The sequence below is a fragment of the Phoca vitulina genome, unplaced genomic scaffold (genome assembly GCF_004348235.1).
Source record: "Phoca vitulina isolate PV1807 unplaced genomic scaffold, GSC_HSeal_1.0 scaffold62, whole genome shotgun sequence".
Classification (NCBI taxonomy): Eukaryota; Metazoa; Chordata; class Mammalia; order Carnivora; family Phocidae; genus Phoca; species Phoca vitulina.
This window is the reverse complement of record NW_022589765.1, coordinates 5,800,696-5,818,269: the sequence shown is the minus strand read 5'-3', so window position 1 is coordinate 5,818,269 and position 17,574 is coordinate 5,800,696. Positions and strand designations below refer to the sequence as shown.

The following is a 17,574-nucleotide window of genomic DNA, read 5'->3' as shown; positions in this document are numbered from 1 at the left end:
GAAAAGAACAGACAGAGAGCAAGGAAATTAGTAAGGAAGGCAATTAAGCAGAAACAAGCCAACAAGAAACAAGCATTTCGAAAGTGAATGCACATTAGTCTTTAATAGCGTTACCTCTATGTCCCTATTCCCTCGATATCCACCCAAATATTTCTAAGGAACCGATCCTCCAATATCTCCCATTATTACTTCATCTCAAATCACACCTAATTTCCTCAGTACAAAAAGCAGAAGTTAAAGGGACAAACAAGAAAAGATTTGTGCTCACCTAACACGGGAAGATTTCATGTTTAATTGTCTAATAGCACCGGGGAAAAGAGCAATCATCTACACTTAACAGCCCGCCTGCGTGTTTTCCCGCTCCCTTTCTCCCTTGCCACAATTATCATCAATATATAAATAAGAATTCTGTAGGACTAATAAAATTTAAGTTAAAAAGGACTTGGGGTCAAGAAAATGCGGTATAATATTTTTTTTCCCCACACGGGCATCAGGTTGTCAGGTTATAAACATGATTATTTGTAGCTGAGCAGTGGCCTGGAAGAATAATAGAATCCAGTACATCGTAGTCCATTCCGGGACTACCAGGAAGGCTGTGTGTATGTAGAATTTGAGCTTTGGACTCAGACAGAACCGACTTTGAATCTTGACTACTTCCCTAACTAGCTAAACGACTTTGGTCAAGTTATTTAAACTGGGCCTCATGTTCCTCACCTGTAAAAGGGGGATAATCATGCCCGTACTTAAGGTATTTGAGGACTAAATACAATTCTATTTCCAAAGCATCTGACATACATCAGGTGGTCAACCAGTGTTCATTCCCTTCTTTCCTGCCATGTCTGTGATCCCATCCAAGGGTTAGGTTTTGAAGTAGCAAACAGAGATCAAAAGCCAATATTCAGTACTTTCAAAAAATACTTAAAGTTGGCATCGTGTGTTAGTTATTGAAAGTAGTTAGTACAGAAGCTCAAAGTGCCCCCTTCCGATCCCATAATTTCATGTTTAAACTAGTTTTACCAGTGAGTGATTAGATTTCCTTGGGACAATTGCTATCAAAGTGCTAATAATGGTGTTGCTGCCCACTAGATAGGTAACCTCAGCGAAGTCACTCCCTTTTCTGTGAAATTATAGGGTTAGAGTCAATAATCTTTAACGCCCTTTCCAGTATAAGCCTAAGGTGATTAACAAGATGTGATATTTGGCGTGATTTATGATTGAGTGATAACTCACACTTTTTCCTCTAATTTTATCTTTTGTTCCTTTTGCACTTTTGTCATTCATTAAAAACACAACACAACACAACACAAAACAAAAAAGAGTTGCTAAGTTTCCAAGTACGTGGATTTCAGTATTGACCATAGCCTTTATTGGAAGGATCCACCATATTTCACGAAAAGCCTTCAGAGACAGACAGATAGCTGGGTACCAAGATACTGTAATCAGTGAGTTACAGAAATTCTGAACAAGCCAATATATACACAGAATGAATTAATATAAGAATCACTTGGATGTGAACGTCTGCTCCAGTCCATTGGTTAAGCTTCCTTCTTATTTGTCTATACATTCAATATCTGAGCTGCACATATGACAAGGAGTATGCTTCAATAGGGGCTGATTATCTAGCTCATTTTCATGACAACAGCTTCTCTCTACCCCCCCCCCCAATCTATGCTCTGCCCCACGGGGGCCTTCTTGAAGAAGCAAGAGCCTAGTTGCTATGCTTCACTGCCTCCCTTCTGAGATTGCTGTTAGCTTACATTTCATAAGTACCAGTCTGATGACAACACTAAATAGATTTTAATGCTCTAGAGATCAACAAGATGAGGTAGAGAAACACAACACAATCTGTCCTAATTAGTTCATAGAATATTTCTATCTTTCAATGCTAATCAGGCATCCAAAGAAGAGAAAAACACACGGGAAAAAAAAAAGGCAAGTGGTTATATGTGCTTGAATCTTCTCAGTCTTTACTGCTGAAAAAGAAACAATTTTTCTAAAACTCTAATTCTGAAGCCAGTTTAAGTTCTGTTGTGGCCTCTTGGGGCTGTTTTTTACCTAGGGAAAAAATCACAAGCCTGAGATACTGACTTCATCCTTAAATCGAACTCAAAGAAAACAGCAAAACCTAAAAAATCTTGATTGTCCTGAGGACATTCAACTGAAAACCAAGTTTGCGCGTATCTGATGGGCATTTATGTCACATCAATATGTATTAAATGAACTATACGCAAAAGTACTGTGATGAGCTTAAATCAGGATAGTTCTTATACATTAAAACAGAACACTTGTAGTTAAACAATATTTATTAATTCCATTAAGAGACAACTGCATATTTTATTCTTATAATGGCCATGTTAGTAAGTTTAAGGCATCTTAGGTTAGGATCAAAATTTGGCCAAGGCCTCTTAGGATAGACCTCAACACACTGCAGCACACCAATGTGTTTTTAACCAGTTTGTCTTCAGGACCAGTGAACACAGTATTTAATTTTCAGCCGAAAAAAGAGAACAGTTTTTATTCATAGAGACTTATCTCAAAATGCTGGGACTGATTCAAGAATTAACGTTTCGACATATCAATCTTAGAGAGCAACGTGTTTCAAAATGGAGAGGCAAGAAAATCTCATGTGCATGTATTTTTATATCATCGATCAGATTGCAGGTTCTAAAATTGCTCATATCCAGCATGATGGCGCTTGAGACCAATAAAGTAAGCCAGCAACACTAGAATAAGTACTCCTGCCAAGGCTGCTCCCACCACAATGGGCACAAGGAAGTTGTCGTCATCTGCACTGCAGTCTTGAGCTAGATGTGGAGAAAGGACAATTGAGAACAGAAACAATGACACAATTTCCAAGCCGCAAATGTTAATACCCAGCCTTGCCTCTGACACCGCGGTCACCAGGCATGGGCATTCCTTACCAGCGAATGAGAGGTTCCACAAAAGTGATCCTCCGAGGAACCAAACCATACACTTTTAGGTACCCCGCCCCCCCCACCCCCGCAAAACACAGTCATTTTGGCTGAAAGAGAGATTACCAACCGAACACCTACTGCCCAGATTTCTTAAACAGAAGATAATGGATAAATATAACGAATCTTCCCTTGATGATCAGGGGGTGGGCTTTCGGGGGCAAACCGTTATCATGTAGAAGCAGGCACAGTGCCCAGAAGTATTAACGAAATGAACCAAACGGACAGTGACACAAAGCGGACGCGCGAACTCCACGCAAGGCACTCTGGGGTCCTTCGGTGACAAAACAAGAGAAGCCGGTGCGGACGGCATGACTGTTGGTGTCCAGCGTGAGTCAGACAAGAAAAGCGGTGGGTCTAATTTCGAAAGGTGCTGTCACGGGCAGGCAACGCGCGAAGTGTCACGGAAGCGTTCCAGAGACACACTCAACTCAGCCTTGTTACACAAGACGTACTCTGAAAGAGGTGACCCTGGAGCTGAGTTGTTAAGGATGAGCAGGAATTAACCGTGCAGGTGATGGGGGAAGGGCATTCCAGGATAGGACACGGCACAGACCAAACTGTCTGGAGGGCAACCGAACACGGCACTTGAGGGGAAATGCAGGCGGGCTGGCAGAGTGGGGACAAATCGTGGCTGGAAAAGAGGCAGGAAAAGTACTAGGACCAGCGCACAAAGGCATCGTAGGCTCTAGGTGCTTCCGCCTTACACTGATGGAAGGAAAAAAGAGTACGGTGGGATTTTAGGCAGGATATTTGTTGTGGAAGTCATGCCAACCGGAGACTGGCAGCGAGGAGGTGCCTCTATTGCTAGAGGCCAGAAGACCAATAATATGGTCCTGACCTGGGTGAATGAAGCATAGCTGCAGAAAGGGACAGACTAGAGATCCAACGAGAAGGCAGAACTGACCTGATGGATATTGGGGGCATGGTGGGAGGTAATAAAATGGCTCCCAATTCCCCACTTGAGTGATTATGTAGATCCCGGTGCCATTCATCCCGACAGGGAATACAGGAGGGAGAATGTATGCATTCAGTTTTGTTGGTAGTTATTTGTGTGTGTGTGTGTGTGTGTGTGTGAGAGAGAGAGAGAGAGAGAGAGAGAGAGAGTGAAGGGTGGGGAGGGATACGTGGAAGAGGGAGACGTTCAGTTTTGGATCTTCTGGGTTTCAGATGCCTGTGTCCCAACCAAGTGGTAGTACAAAATGATGAACCTAAGTGGTAGTAAAAACCAGGGACACGTTTGTTTCTCAGCAAGGGCAAATGGAATCTAAAAAGGATCAGAGACAAAACCTTGGGAACACTCAGATTTGAGGAATAAAGGAGCAAGAAAAAGAAAAAGGCAAGTAGACAACGGCGCCACAGAAGCCAAGGAAGGTGCCAGTTTTGATTGGCAATGGGAGAAGAGTGAGAACTATTAGAGAAGCCTATCGGATCCAGTGATATGGAGGGTGTTGGCTGTGAGGCAAATCGCTGCTGGTTTAGGAGCAAATGGGAAGTGATCGGTTAGGAGATCAAGAACTTGGGATGGGGAACATTCAGTGGTCATTCTGAGAAGTTTAGAAGAAGAGAGGGCACGAGGGAGGGAGTCAGAAGGCCAACAACAGGGTCAAGAAAGGGTATCTTCGGGGTTGAAGAGACTTAAATGTGTTTGTAGAATGACGGCAAGAGCTGCGAACAATGGACTGAAGCCAACAGTACGAGGTCTCCCGGGAGGTAGGTGAAATAGGATTCCAGAAGCCCGGACAGGGAAAAGCAAAGCCAGGGAGAGTGGAGAGGAGGAAGGGATGGTGCCTGCAGATGGAGGTCCATTTGCAGAGGGAAGGCAGCTGGGATGTTGAACCACCACTTCTGTTTCCCATTTCCTTGCCTCTTATTGCCCTAGTTCGCCTCCTAGCTCGCAATCTACCAGGGATGGAAAAATCAGATAACTACGCTTATTAGAATTGTGTCGAAGTAAGAATGAATAGGCTGCCAGGCAATTCTGATTGTGCCCGCATTTAAGAAATGTGCCAGGCTTTTGCTAGCCTCTGGGGCAATAAATGGGAACAAGATGCAATCCTGGAGTTTATGGACTTTATGATATCGGCTTTGGCTGCCAGCTCAGTGAGCTTTTTAACTTGCTTCTTGGTTCTGTTAGAAATCCAGATAGCTGAGATTGCTAGATGTGACCTGGGAATACTTGGTGTTAAGAGCACCCAGTTAACTGACTCCTCCCCTTCAGTTTCCCAAATTACCACCTGCCACATCAACTATTAGGTGACACGAACCAAAAAGTATTATGCCTTGGATTTAATATAACTTGGTTTTTAAAAAATTCATTAGTAGATTAATTTCTTATTCTGGCAACAGATTCACAGTCCTCTCTTTCCCAAATTGGGTATTTGACCTAGTACTGAAACGACTTTCATAAATACTGCCAATAAGGCTTTCATGTAAGACAAATATTCCCAGAGTAGATCAAAAAGGCAATTCCACTAATACAAAGATCTTTCTAGATGCTGTCACTTACTTAAAATGCTCTCAATTAGTATGTGAAGTATTAATTTATAATAACTATTGATTTTATGAATTCAACCTTTAAAAATTCTTTAGGTAATGGGAAGACATTTTGGAAAACAGTAATTTTAATAGGATCACATCCTGAGGAAAAGAAAATCTCATTCTGTAAGTCATTTTGACCTGATTTATTTGCATAATGTACACTGGAAACCATACTGAAAATATCTGGGGGGAAGGAAGAGTGTATTTGTGGAAGAACTTAATGATTAATTACAGAAGCAGTGAAGATTTTTTAAGAAAAACGTTTCGTGGCCATTGAAATTTCAATGAAAAGTTTCATGTAGATTAAAAATACTGTTAATCCTCATTTTTCTGATAGCTCAGAAATTTTCCAGATACAATTTTCAGTGTGAGTTGGAAAGCTGAGATATACAGTTGTAATAAGAATTCATCTTAAAAACCAATTGTGTCAAAATTTCTCTTTGGAAGAATCACCATTAAGAATCATAGTCTTGGGGCGCCTGGGTGGCTCAGTCGTTAAGCGTCTGCCTTCAGCTCAGGTCATGGTCCCAGGGTCCTGGGATCGAGCCCCACATCGGGCTCCCTGCTCCGCAGGAAGCCTGCTTCTCCCTCTCCCACTCCCCCTGCTTGTGTTCCCTCTCTCGCTGTGTCTCTCTCTGTCAAATAAATAAATAAAATTAAAAAATAAATAAATAAAAAGAAAAAGAATCATAGTCTTGGGGTGCCTGGGTGGCTCAGTCGTTAAGCATCTGCCTTCGGCTCAGGTCATGGTCCCAGGGTCCTGGGATCGAGCCCCGTATTGGGCTCCCTGCTCTGCAGGAAGCCTGCTTCTCCCTCTGCCTCTTCCCTCTGCTTGTGCTCTCTTTCCCTCTCTCTCAAATAAATAAAATCTTAAAAAAAAAATCATAGTCTCACGTGACATCTTATTATATACCTTTTAGATCTACAGTCAAACTGAAGTACATCACATGAATGTGAAGATCACGAAGCTACTCAGTATTACCCAAACATGTCTCCACTAGTTTCAAAAACAAGGTATGGTAAATTACTGATGGAGAAAGTTAGTTCCCAGAGTAAAAGAGATGGGTGGGAGAGAGATGAGCCCAAGACAATATAACCTTACCTACTTAAAGACATAAGGATGAAATGCTATAATCTTAAAAATATCTGAGTCTTACAAGAATTCCTCCTGAAACGTGCAAGCAACTTCAGCTGGTACACTTTATACTGTATATAAAGTATATGTTCTTGACTGTAACGAGTGGCTTATCAGATTCCTTCTAAAAATACTCAAATTGTCATTGAAATAGAAACTATCACTCACAGAAAATAAGAGTAACAGGATTTTAAAGCCCTCGGCCCCCAGATGAAGAAGCTGAGACCCCAGGAGTAAGCAGCTTGGCCAAAGTCACATGGCAGCTAGCTGCGGAGCTGGGAGTTGTGACGATTAACTGGTGGTCACACAGCTTAAGTAGGTAAGCCAGAGGAAAGTTACTAGCCAGGTTGCCAAGTTTTTGTGTGTGGGAAGCTATGGGGAAATTGGAAGGTTCGAGGATTTTAGGGTGATCTGAGAGAGTGACTGCACACAATCCTATTTAGGTTCAGACCAATAGCTGGGTACGGCTGCAATGTACAGCTGCCACGGGTTCCTACCGAGTATCAGCCCCAACTTAGAGGGGCGGAGAAAAGTGAACAGAGAGATAGTCTCAAGCTTTTCCCATGAAATACATATTCTAGATCACTGGTTCCCTGATTGGCTACCCACCAGACCCCACTGGGGAGCTTACACACCCACACATGCGCATGCGTGCACACACACGCGCACACACTCGCAGGCACAAGCGTGCACGCACACACATGCCCAGACCTGCTAAGTGAAATCCTCTAGGAATGGGGCCCCGCATGTGCATTCTTCTAACGAGCTTCCCAGGTGATTCTCACTCCGTAGCCAGCCCAGCATCAGTACAGACCTATCTATGTATGGGACCACTCTTCCAGATGGTAATACACAGAATGTTCTGGAAATAATTTAGTTCCACTTCTAAGCTTTTCTAAAGTTCTCCCTTTTGGAAGAAATTGTCATTATATAGCATACAAAATTTTCACTTTAACCAACGGGAAAAAATGTGAGCAAATTTCCTTAAGAAATAAAAGAATCTTTATTGTTTGTTTTAGAAGCAATATGTTGAGCAAATGGACAGGCAAATATCTAAAGAGAAACACCATACATCGACTAGTGGTTTAAACATTTGAGAAAAAGAAAACACATGAAAAGTATTTACATGGACCAGTTTCTTTATACAAATGCTAAAACGTGAAAAACACCCAGAACCAAATAGCAATGTTAGACCATCAAAGTGTAAACCCAGTAAAACGAACAAAACTACAAAAGGTACAAAGAACATGTGGCTATAGGAAATAATAGCGTAAATAAGAGTATATAAACTGGTCCATGTAAAATACAAAAATATTCAATGAAGTCAGATTTTCTATAAAACAGTGCTAATTAGAGGTATTTTAATAGGAATTAGGTATATAATCTAAATGTAAAAACTTTTAGAAACATTAACAGCATTAAGCTCGTGCCACCCACTTGTGCTTCCAATTTTTATTTTCAAAATAAAAAAAAGCTGCTTTGTTTTGACTCACGAGAAGTATCTAATGTCTATTTTCTTATAAGCATTATCCATTCATATAAGGTTAACAATCCTACACTAGAACACTATTTAAGTAAAAAATAAGTTTTAAAAATCGGATTTATATTTAGTCCTCCAAAAGTGCCTTAAGCTGGTAATGCAGCTCAGTGTAGCTGGAAGGAAGAGGCTGGTCAAGAATCTGATTCTGAGCCAGTAAGAGTTTCAGGCTACTCTAAGCAGAGGGCAAATTTAAGTGGGAGAAAATATTTACCACTCCAATATAACTCAAAAGATACTTACAGACATCCACATGCTAACAGGCAATTGCCTGTGTGTGTGCGTGGTGTGTAGAGCTAGACTACCGAATTAGTTCAACATCGATAAGAGTTTGGAACCCAGATGTCCCATTTTCTAGTGAATATGGGGGCACGTCATCTCCCACCCCAAAAACACAAGAACCTTACATATATGGCTGCATACTAACAACTCTTTAATATTTACTCAGCCATTCCAATACCAAAAAAAAAAAAAGATCTGGAAGCAGCGAGAAATACTTGACATGTTAACTATCAAGCTGAAATGTTTTGCTTTCTCATATAAACATTAGGTGGTGCACGGTAAATGGACAATTGGTGCATCTCCTCAGAGCACAAAACCGAACACAAAGTACATGAATTAATAATGATTCTACCATAATGAACAATAATAACGTTAAGTTTTGATTAGCACAGAACTATTTAAATGTGAAAGCCAAATTAGTAAATGTTGTAAATATCAATGCAAGCCGGAAACAAAGAACAACTTTTTAATGGACTAAGAGAAGACCAAGACTTTTGGGTTAGGTGCAAGTTACTTGCTAAGTCTAAGTGCACTTCTTTATCTGGGTTCTAGGACATCCTGGCATTTCTTAAGAAAGAGAAAAGGAAAGGAGAGAAAAGGAAGAGAAAGGAAAGGAAAGAAAAAGAAAGAAAAGAAAAAGAAAAAAAAAACAAGAAAAGAACATAACATACTACCACCAACAAGGATACTGCAAAGCTAAAGAGAAACTACATTCATTTTAGCAGTGTACGCACAGGCCAATTTACAGGTAACAAAGGACTAGTGCCCCAAATTGGCATGGCCTAGCAATTATCTCTAAAGCACCTAGAAAATGGATTGAAATGCCCAGCTGGAATAGTCTTGTGTCTTGCCATTTAAAAGACTGAAAAATCCAGTTTTTTTAAAAAGGATTAAACAAGAAGATTAACACCTATTCCAAAATGTATACAGCTTTTGTACCTTTTGTCATTACAGCCGCATTAAATACAAGTATATTCAAAAGGCATTAGAAAAGCATTCATTGCTAAGAACATAATACTAGACTCTGTTCAAATCTACTGGCATATCTCTCATAGTTCAAATATGCAGCAATGCCAAAGTAGCTAAGTTAAACTGCAAACAAAATCACAAAAAAGTACAAAGGGAGCAAGTACAAATCCACTGTAGGATGCACGGTCTCAATTTTGACTACATGCAGGGAAAAAAAAATCTCTTTTTGAAAACTGTTTTTCCTAAACTGTATATTTCTAGTCAGAATACATAAAGTGAAAACACTGAAATACTAATTCAAGATAATGGAATAGAACCAGTAATCAGGTGATTTTACACATGCTTTTTGCCGTAGAAGTAACAGTTTTAAAATTCCTTGGTTGGGGAAACCAAAATCATGTGACTAAGCTGTAGTTTATAGTTTTTAGGGTGTTTTTATTTATGTAAGTTTGAAATCCCCCACACCATCCATTCTAAAATCAGAATTACAACTAAGTATACCTGAAATTGAACAGTATTGCATGTTGGAACTTGTACTTGCTTTATTATTTTGTAACACAGATCACATATGGATTAGTATTACAGAGTCTGGTATCCGGCATAGCTTTTTCTTCTGCCAATTAGGTAAGCAATCACTATAACGATAATCAAGCCTGAAAGACCAGCACCAACTATAATTGGTATTAGAATGGTGTCATCATCCAGCGAACACTCCTGGGCTGTAGGTGAGAAAAAGTGTGTAACATATAATGAGTATAATCAAAAATGAATGTCCAAAAGTAAAAGATGTTGATTCAAAAGTCAGAAATGCTCTTACAAAATCAACTTTAAGTAATAAAGACAGGTATATTTTAATGATAAAGCTACAGAAAATTATGGATTGCTCTAGAATTAAAATCCTAAAACGTATTTGCCTTTTCTTTTGTGTGTGTATGTATATTCATATGTATGAATACATACATACTCATTTATACCTATGAGTAAGCACATATATATGTGTATGTGTTTCATATTCCAAGTCCTTTCTAAAATAGAGGAATGAAGAGGAGCACCTGGGTGGCTCAGTCAGTTAAGCATCTAACTCTTGGTTTTGGCTCCAGTCATGTCTCAGGGTCCTGAGGTGGAGCCCTGCATCGGGCTCCACGCTCAGCACAGAGTCTGCTTGAGATTCTCTCCTTCTCCCTCTGCCCCTCCCCCAGCTTACGTGCACGCTCTCTCTCTCAAATATTTTATTTATTTATTTATTTATTGGAGAGAGACCGAGATAGCGACAGAGAGCACAAGGTGAGGAGGAGAGGGAGAAGCAGGCTCCCGGCTGTGCAGGGAGCCCAAGCTAGAGCTCGATCCCGGGATTATGACCTGAGCCGAAGGCAGACACTTAACCGACTGAGCCACCCAGGCACCCCAATAAATAAATAAAATCTTTTTTTAAAAAAAGAAAAGAAATGAAGAGAGCTAATTCTAACCCATCTCTACATAGCCAGATTAGCCTCTTAGTGCTAGAGTGAATGTCTTTTGGGAAACTGAGAACAGATCAGAAAGGTTTAATCATGGGATTAGAACCACGCTGGCTCTGGAATCTTTCAGAGCAGAGAGCAAACTATAGCCTGGAGGCCAAATCTGGCCCAAGAGCTAAAACTGGCTTTTCCACATTTTTAAATGGCCAAAAAAAAAAAAAAAAAACACACCCAAAAAACAACAGAAATTTTGTGACACATGAGCATTATATGAAATTCAAATCTCAGTATCCATAAATCAAGTTCTATTAGAACCCAGCCACACTCATTTATTTATTGCCTATGGCCGTTTTCGTGCTACAACAGGACAGCTGAATAGTGGTGACAGAGCCCAGGTGGTCTCCAAACCTAAAACACTTACTGCCCGTGCCTTACAAACAAACTCTGCGCATCCCCGACCTAGAGTATATGATCCTAGTGGCTGCAGAAGTCAAGAAGCTGGGACCTCTTACTGATGTGCGTGTGTTTACTACATTTATTAACCTGGCCAGGGCTAGCAGCCCACAGGAGGCTAGCTTTTCTATTTCCAGAGAGTAGTCTGATCCAGTAAAATCCATTCAACACTCTTTGACCTGACTGCAAGCTTACTTCCTCCTCCTGCACGGTCAAGTATTAGCAGTGCGTTGTATCTATAGGTACCCACAGTCAAGAACCTAGCTCCACAAACAGATTACACGTTCACTGCCAGTATTCAATGTTGTGTATTCCTTTGGGTACCATTTTTAATTCGACATACACAAAAACCAAAGTTTCAAATTCGGGAAAGAATGCAGCTCATCGCTATTACAGCTGACTAGATAGATGAACAGACTCGAACTGGTATCACGCCGCAAATGATTTTCAATTCTAAACACCAATCTGGACCTAAAATTAGGGTAATAATGGAGGGGAGCTAGATAAAGACTCAAAAATAAAACTATAAAAAGGATCAAAATAATTGTAGTACATAAGCAATACTGACAAAAGGGAAAACAAATTCTTGAGAAAAATTTCTAAGTGTGATTAACCTTTCCAGGCGTGAGAATGGTAGGGTGAGGATCCCAACTTATTCTGGCCGAACCAAGTCAGGCTGGTGACCAGCACCAGCGCAAAAGCAGCTGAGTGGCTCAGGGCACAGTCACTTTTAAACACAGCTGCCACATTTCCTTCTAAACCATAGAATTAACTGTTAAAAAGGATGTGGATGGTCTGAATAGCTCTGCTCAGCAGAGCTGTGATCCACAAACCCCCAATTTTAAGTAATCAGTTTTAAAGGACAAGTCAATTAAGGAATTTTATGGACTTTTTTTTGCCTCCGTGCAAATTTTAAGCTTGTAATGCCAAATGCATCTTTCATATTCGTATAAACGCACTGCCATGAGCCCTCCACAAAAGGTTTCGTTAAAAATCTGATAAATACCACCATCAGCCCCGAGCAGATCTTCCAAAAAGCCTCATGCACACTGGCATATGCATTTAAAACGCTCCAAATCACTTCAGCTGGCCAAAACACTGTCCATGGTATTTGAGGCTTTGCCTAACCGTAATCTTCTGTCTTAACAAAATAAGACCAAACTGCTTTTATTTGTGTATGAAAATATTTCCAACGAGAAGATGGCCCCAAGAAAACAGATCCCAGATGCTCAAAGCTGCCATCCTTCCCACAAACTAAAACCTAGCAGGGAGTATCTATACCTTAAGCAAAGCTCACTGAATGCTTCCATCAGTTTTGAGTTTTAAGAACTTGGTTGCAAGTGGGTTTCAGATCCACACACAAAGAAATCTACTTTGAGCAAAATGATGGGCCAAATACAGAGTTCACAGAACTTGCTCAAGGCCATGCGAACTCTCCAACAGAGTCACAAGAGGTGAATTCATATTTCTCTATTTCAGTGCTTAAATTTCCATGAGTCAAAGGAAAAGCCACCTATTAGTCAACATAAGAACATAAATTATTGATAAAACTTGCTCGGTTCTTACCTGTAGAATATTTTCCTTCCATCACATTGAAAGGCTGAACCCTTAGATCAAAGGTATTTATCTGAAATGCTCCAGACACTGAAACAGTCTGCTCTTTGTTGCACATATAAGAACTTCCCAGGGGGGCATCCCAGTAGCTCAGATTGTTATTTGCGATGCTGAAAACTTTAAAGAAAACAAACATGTTAGGCGCTTTTTTTTGTTTTGTTTAAGTAGGCTCTACACCCAACATGGGGCTCGAACTTTCGACCCAGAGATCAAGAGTTGCATGTTCTACCGACTGAGCCAGCCAGGGGCCTCTGTTAGTAACTTCTTATTCTATCAACGTAAGAAATGGGACAGTCCTCAGAATTTTTCAGTGAAGTATGGGAGCCTGGGGTACAGGGTCTACCAAAAAAAAGCAATTCTTAGGATCACTAAGTTTCCTATCTTCCTATAGATGTTTCTGTGGTCTAAAAATCAGTCACATCCTTAACTATTATCCACCCTACTTGAAAACGAGGGAGACTGAAAAGATAAAAACACTATAGTTCTCAGTTACTGATTTTCAGTTGTGGTCAAGGTATAATTTTCACGTAGATTCTTCTGTTCCATTAAATAAAAGGCACTATTTGGTAACAAAACAACTATAGTTTCTATTCCTTCAGTGTAACCTACTCTTTTCCCCAAGGCCAATGCTTTGCTTACCAGAGCCATTAACCAAGTACATGCTGACATTCACTTCCTTCAGATAGAATCGGTTTTCATTTTTCTGTTAGAAAAAGAGCTTCCAGTTAATCAACACATCACACCTGTCTAAAGGTACAGTTAATATCTACAGATGAAAAGCAATCTAATCCTATTACCCAGAAGATAAAACCATGGCTTAGACCCGGACCAACAGAATAAACTGCAGCTAAGGAAAATGTGACAGAATCCTTTTTCCTCTGCATTTTGTTTCCAATTTTTGGACCAACGGTGTAGTCACGTGGTTCTTCAACACTCAACAATTCGTTCCCTCATTTTATTCCTCCTGTCACTTGCTAAGCCCCCACCTCCTCTAGCTTGGATCATGACAGTCTCTTAACTGGGCTCCCTCCCCGCCTTTCAGCCTCTCCAGCTGGGAGCTTTCCTTCGCCACTATTATCTTTGTGAAGCACGCATCTATCAGCCAGTCATTCTAATTACGTTAATGCTTAGCATGTACAAGGCAACCTATCTAAGTACTCCAGGTAGCTAGCCGAATGAACCGGGCTTGGATCCTGCCCCCACCGTGTCTGCAATCTGCCAGGGAAGAGAAGACAAATACATAAAGAAATAACCATATTGCAAAAAAGACAGCGATAAATTATAAAAATTAAAAAGAGATAGATGACTTCTAAGTAGGGGAGAAGCAGAGCGATACGAGCTTAGGGATGCGCCATTTGAACTGGGCCGAATTCAATGAGGAAACAAGCAGAAAAGGGTATTCAGGAAGGCAAGCGCATGAGTAAAGGTAGCCAGAAAATAAGCACCATCACAAGTACGCCAGCATTTGAAAACTTAGTGCCAAGCGATGTTCTTAAAACTTCACATGTGAGGGCGCCTGGGTGGCTCAGTCGGTGAAGCCTCTGCCTTCGGCTCAGGTCATGATCCCAGGGTCCTGGGATCGAGCCCCGCATCGGGCTCCCTGCTCAGTGGGGAGTCTGCTTCTCCCTCTCCCTCTGCCTGCCTCTCTCTGTCAAATAAATAAATAAAATCTTCAAAAATTTTTTACAGGTGAGGTGTCACTGAATAATCGTAACACTCCATTCTGGGATGGGGTGCTCGAAGTATGGCGATGTTAAGTGATTTTCCCCAAGGCCATGTGGTTAGTGGCCAGTGAGGCGGGATTTGAACCCCGGAAGTCTGGCTGCAGAGCCGAGGCGCTGGCTGCTACCGCGCTCTCCGACCTCACAGAACACAGGCCTCATGAGAAGGGAAAGGAGGAGACACAGAGCCGGATATGCAGGTTATGCAGGTTCCGTTGCATGGCGGCGGGGGGGGGGGGGGGGGGGGGGGGGGGGGGGGGTGGGGGGGGCGGGGGGGGGGGGGGGGGGGGGGGGGGGGGGGAGGGGACAGGGGGGGGGGGGGGGGGGGGGGGCAGTGTGGGGGAGAGACTTGAACTACCCTGCCATGGAAGTTAGAGGTTAGTTAGAGGTTACCTTGTTGGTAAAACAGAACCGCTGAAGCTTTCTGAGGAGGAGCTGTGCTTCCAGAAGATTAAGCGGATGCAGAAGAATACCAAGGGAGGAGAGGAAGAAGGACTAGCTGGGAGGCTGGGAGGTAAGAGGTCATGCAGGCTGGACTCAGGGCAGAGGCCGTGGGGAACAAAAATGGAGGGGACAGATGTAGAGAAATGTCAGGAGGAAGCACAAAGGACTTGACCACCTCATTACACCTCTCCTCGCCTTAGGCTATGTCTCGCCTTGGCATTCAAGGCTCCCCACGATTTGTCCCACCTACTTTCCCATGCCTGTCTTTCCCTCAACATGCCACGTGCCTCATTCTCCCAGCTGGTCTTGATCGCGTTCCTTTTTCCAGAAATAACGTGTACTTTTCCGCTTATTCCCCTTATCTCCATGTGTACAAACCTGACCCATCCTTGAAGGTCCAGCTCAAATGTCATCTCTTCTGTGAAACCCTGCTGACTCTCCTACACCCAGAATTAACCACTGCCCCTCTATACTCTCAGAGACTTTGTATTTTCTCCTGGCCTATCACTCATCCCACCCGGAATGCACCTTCCAATGGTGCTCTAATTGCCCACAGAATCCAGTTCAAAAGCCTTAGTGTAGTATTCAAGGCCTTCCACAAAAACGGTCATTTGTATATTTTTATCTTTACCACTAAACTGTGGGCTCCTTATTCATAGAGGCTTTCTTCTTTGAATCCCACCATGGCATCCTGTACTCAACACACTCGAATTCAATAAATTCTCCTTCAAAGTGTCTATCATGACAGGGTTGAAGATGGGCCCCAGTGAAGTCTGGTGATATTACAGGTGTTTCTTGATTTTTCGAAGTGCCTATAGCATGGTTAAAATGTCACTATTTTTTTTTATTTTCTTTAAAAGATTTTATTTATTTGAGATAAAGAGGCAGAGATAAAGAGAGAGAGCACAAGTGGGAAGGAGAGTCATGATCTCAGGGTCCTAGGATGGAGCCCCACATCGCGTCGGGCTCCCTGCTCAGTGGGGAGCCTGCTTCTCCTTCTCCCTCTGCCTGCCGCTCCCCCTGCTTGTGCTCTCTCTCTGTCAAATAAGTAAATAAAATCTTTAAAAAAAATAGTCTGTTGGGCAAATTAGGTATTATAATTATTAAATATTTCCCCGTAAGAGTTAGAAGAAACCATGTTCCTTTTAGGACCCGACCACAGCTAGAAAGATCAAACTCAATCACTCCAAAGGGAAGGAACCTAAAATACTACTTTATTCATTCTTACTGATAGTATAATCCCTATGAGATAACTTTAAAAGAGAATACGTCTGGGGAAGCCTGCTTTACCGCATCGAAGAGGACGAGCCTGACCAGACCTTTTTAATACTAATCCTCTGGTCACATGTGTACTGTAACAGAGGAATGATTTCAATGCTGGTAAAGGGAAGATTTTTATAAACCTCTCTAAGATATAATTGCCTGATACAATCCTCAATTACTCTGTGTATATTCCATAGAGAAAAAGGGCTTTAGACTAAAGATACCAAGTTTGGACTTGAAACAAACACCACACATCTAATTTTTTTTATATATCAGATGTTGAGAGTATTTCCCCATCCCTAGATATTGTAATCTTATTTAAAAGCAGAACTGGTTTTTAATCTACCTATACAATAACCCTTAGTTTGAGAACTGCCGGCGGCTTAAATTTTCCCTCATTGATGGCTGTCCCCTCTTTCCCATTCCCATTTGCCAGAACACGTACACACACACACACACACACACACACACACACCCCAAAAATTATGAGGGTAATAACTGCTTCTGAGAAGGTAGAAATGAAAGTCCTCGGTGATGAATTTATGCTAGCAAGAAGCAGAGCACATATGCTTAACCTGGAATCTTCTCTTTAGGGTTCAGCCCTTCATACAAGCATGAACAACAAAAATCCGAATGCTACCATTATACGCTATCTTGATTTAATGAATTTATGCATGTTAAGTACTTACACAGAGTCTTGTAGATGGCAAGTACTCGATAAACGTTAGCTATTATTGTTACTGATACTATGACAAACAGTATAGCCTCCCAAAAACCTAAAATATTAGAGTAAACAAACACGAGTTTTCCAACCAATAATAGAGAAACATATTATGGAAATTACTTTTTATCTTTTGCAATATATAATATATAAATATATATACTTTTATTATTAAATATTTCTGTATCGGATAGATTAGAGAGGTTTTTGTTTTTGTTTTTTTGAAGTGGGTTAATTCTTGCCCCTACCGTGAAGTCTATATAATGGCCGAATAGTCGCTTTTGGTGAACATGAATATTAAGAATCCAGCCCACAGACCACTGAGGTGACTATGAGGGATTAAGAGGGGTCGATGGACGACACTTTATAACTCAGTAGTGCTGAAACGGAAAACAGAGCTAAATCCCCCCCCCCTACACACACACATAGCTATTCAGACTTTCAGATGTGTTTCTAAGAAGACGC

General features: G+C 41.3%; 1 protein-coding gene across 3 annotated transcripts in view; it reads right to left on the bottom strand.

Annotated features, from left to right (window-relative positions):
* Positions 1 to 17,574, bottom strand: part of LAMP2 (lysosomal associated membrane protein 2) — a 37,248-nt gene that overhangs the window by 723 nt on the left and 18,951 nt on the right. Inside the window, exons 7-9 of one of the 3 annotated variants that reach the window (XM_032391384.1) lie at positions 13,600 to 13,663; positions 12,913 to 13,077; positions 9 to 2,804 (exon numbers count right to left, since the gene is read on the bottom strand). In XM_032391384.1, the coding sequence (XP_032247275.1) occupies positions 2,665 to 2,804; positions 12,913 to 13,077; positions 13,600 to 13,663 (369 nt within the window). In that variant the 3' untranslated portion in view covers positions 9 to 2,664. Of the gene's footprint in view, positions 1 to 8; positions 2,805 to 7,627; positions 10,156 to 12,912; positions 13,078 to 13,599; positions 13,664 to 17,574 lie in introns of those variants that run through there. The other 2 variants (XM_032391382.1, XM_032391381.1) reach the window with 2 other exon arrangements.